Genomic DNA, 2,850 nt, shown 5'->3' with positions numbered 1-2,850 from the left:
ATGCCCGCGCCTGCGGCCGCCCCCAGCACCACCTCGCCCGCAGCGGGGCTGCTCGTGCCCAAGGCGGAGGCGCCGGCCGCGGGCACCGCGGAGGAGCCGCGCTGCGCCGCGGAGCTGGGCCGTGCAGGTGAGCGGCACCGCATGCGCTGCATGCACGTGCAGCCGAGCGGGGCTGCACCGCTGCTCACGGCCCCCCCGCCCGCAGGCTCCCCCTGGCCCATCCGCGTGGTGAAGGTGGAGGAGGAGGAGGACGAGGAAGGGTGGCCGTGCAGGCCCGCTGCCTTCGCCAGCGCCTGCAAGCCGGAGCACAAGGAGGAGGAGGAGGATGCGGTGGCGCTGGGCTACCTTGCGCTGCCCATGTTCATCCCGCCGCCCGAGGGGCCCGACGGCCCCGGCCGCTGCCCCCAGGCAGAGCTGGAGCCGCAGGCGGGCGCGGGGCGCCGGGCGGCCGAGCGCCCCTTCGCCTGCGCCCGCTGCGGCAAGGCCTTCGGCAAGAAGGCGCACGTGGCGCGGCACGAGCGCACGCACACGGGCGAGCGGCCCTTCCCCTGCGCGCAGTGCGGCCGCCGCTTCCGCCAGCAGATCCACCTGCGCGCGCACCAGCGCACGCACACGGGCGAGCGGCCCTTCCCCTGCGCCGACTGCGGCCGCCGCTTCCGCAAGAAGAGCCACGTGGAGCGGCACCGGCGCACGCACACGGGCGAGCGGCCCTTCGCCTGCGCCCGCTGCGCCCGCCGCTTCGCCCACAAGCAGCACCTGCTGCGGCACCAGCGGCTGCACGATGAACCGGGAGCCCCCGGACCCCCGGGACCCGCGCTGCCGGGAGCGCCCGCGGCGCTGCCAGGACCTGCAGCTGCACCGGTGGAGCTCCCCGCGCTGCTGGGACCCCCTCCGGTGCCACCGGGACCTGCCACCGCACTGCTGGGTCCCCCCGCATCACCAGCACCCCCTGCCTCTCCAGGACCCCCCTGTGCCTCTCTGGGACCCCTCTCCGTGCCGCCAGCCACGGAGACCAAGCCCTTCCCCTGCCCCGAGTGCGGCAAGAGCTTCAGCTGGAAGAAGAACCTGGCGTCACACCGGCGGCGTCACCGCGCCGGGCGCCCCTTCGCCTGCGAGCTCTGCGCCCGCCGCTTCGGCCGCAAGGCGCACCTGGCGCGGCACCAGGCGGTGCACACGGGCGCGCGCCCGCACGCCTGCGCCCGCTGCGCCCTCCGCTTCAGCTCCAAGACCAACCTGGCGCGCCACCAGGCCGTGCACACCGGCCACCGGCCCCACGGCTGCGCCCGCTGCGGGCGCCGCTTCAGCAGGAGGAGCCACCTCGTGCGCCACGAGCGCACCCACGACGGCACCGCGGGCACCGCAACGGGAACCCCGGTGGGCTGGGCGCCCCGCGACGCCCTGGCGCCCGCGGCCGCCTGCAGCTGAGCCGCTTCCCCCGGGCACGGCGGCCCCGGCACCGCCGTGGCGCTGGAGACGGGCCCTGCCGGCGGCCTGGGGCCACCCTGTCCATGTGCCCTCGGTGCCCAGCCCGGCGCCCGCCTGGCTCTGCCCCAGGCTCCGCTCCCGCACATCCCTCCCTGGCTGGACCGGGCTGGGATCCACGTGCCCTCCCAACTCCTGGTGGGCGCCGTGCCGCGCCAAGCAGGCTGCAGCGGGGCAGCCTTGCCAGCGGAGCCTCCGTGATGGACCTCTGCTGCCAGCCTGCGAGCTAGAGCGATGCCAGCCCGGCGCAGCACAGAGTGGTGCCGGTGCCAGGACGATGCCAGCCTGGCACAGCATGGAGTGATGCCAGCCTGGCACAGCACGGAGTGGTGCCAGCCCAGCACAGCACAAAGCGCTGCCCGTGACGGGACGATGCCAACCCGGCGCCGCGCGTCCCCACCGTGTCTGGGAGCCCCAGATGCCGGCGGAGACATCCAGGAGCCGCAGCGGGAGCCGCCGGAGCAGCCGGGCTCCGTCACCCGGCCCCAAGGCGGCCCCTTTGCCCGGCGGGTGCCCGTGCGGGTGCGAACGCCAGTAAAGAGCAGTGGGACCAAGGCCTCGACTCCGAGCCTTGCGGGGGAGCCGGGGCGGCCGCTGTGTCCCTGGGGAGGCCCCGTCCCTTGCGCGGCCGTTGCGGGCGCGGGCCGGGGCGGAAGCGCGCGGTGCCGGCGGGAAGGCGCCTCCCTGCCGCAGGAAGCGGCGGCGGATGCAGCGGGAGCGGGTGGCAGGGCCGCGCCGTGCCTGCGCCCACAGCCGCGGGCTCCACGGGGCGGCAGCACCGGTGCCACCCGCGTCCCCCCCGTGCCGCCCCGGCCGCTTCCCCACGGGATCTCCATGGAATCCGGGCGCTGCCCGCGCGGGCCTCGCCCCTTCCCTCTTCCTGGAATGGCAGCGGGGGCCGCCCCGGCGGGGTCACTGGGCCCGGTCGCTGTGTCCGTCACCGCCCCGCACCACCGCGGCGACAGCCGTGCCGGGAGTGACGTCCCCGCGCGCAGCAGCCGCGCGGCCGCCTGTGTGTCCGGCTGTCCCGCACCCGGCCGGCCGCCTGCCCCATGAGCACAGCCGTCTCCCACCCACCCACCGAGCCACCCTCCCGTCCCCACCTCCATCCGTTCACCCATCCCTCTGTCTACCCATCCCTTCCCATGTCCTTCCATGTCTGTCCAGCTGTCCATCCATCCATGGTCAGCCATTCATCCCATCATCCGTCCATCCATCCATCCATTCATCCATCCACCCATCCACCCATCCACTCACCCATCCATCCAGTCATCCATCCACCCATCCATCCATTCATCCATCCATTCACCCACTCACCCATCCATCCACCCATCCACCCATCCATCCATTCATCCATCCATTCACCCA

The 2,850-nt window shown here is 74.8% G+C and overlaps 1 protein-coding gene across 1 annotated transcript; it reads left to right on the top strand.

Annotated features, from left to right (window-relative positions):
• On the top strand, positions 1–1,425 carry LOC112955619 (zinc finger protein 467-like). The gene is made up of 3 exons (XM_026048939.1): positions 1–388; positions 431–831; positions 1,012–1,425. Exons 1-3 carry the CDS (start codon positions 1–3, stop codon positions 1,423–1,425), a joined length of 1,203 nt encoding a protein of 400 aa, XP_025904724.1.
• The last annotated feature ends 1,425 nt before the right edge of the window (positions 1,426–2,850 follow it).

Source organism: Nothoprocta perdicaria, unplaced genomic scaffold (assembly GCF_003342845.1).
Source record: "Nothoprocta perdicaria isolate Ctin4 unplaced genomic scaffold, notPer1 scaffold_588, whole genome shotgun sequence".
NCBI classification, from domain to species: domain Eukaryota; kingdom Metazoa; phylum Chordata; class Aves; order Tinamiformes; family Tinamidae; genus Nothoprocta; species Nothoprocta perdicaria.
Note: the sequence above shows the minus strand (reverse complement) of the source record. Positions and strands in the feature narration are given on the sequence as shown.

Bases quoted from the DNA above. Each gene is read 5' to 3' on its own strand.
- LOC112955619 (XM_026048939.1), top strand. From the start codon at position 1: ATGCCCGCGCCTGCGGCCGCCCCCAGCACCACCTCGCCCGCAGCGGGG. The intron at 389-430 runs GCCCCGGCCGCT...AGCCGCAGGCGG, and splicing joins GCCGCCCGAGGGGCCCGACG to GCGCGGGGCGCCGGGCGGCC. The intron at 832-1,011 runs GCGGCGCTGCCA...CCAGCCACGGAG, and splicing joins CCGCGCTGCCGGGAGCGCCC to ACCAAGCCCTTCCCCTGCCC.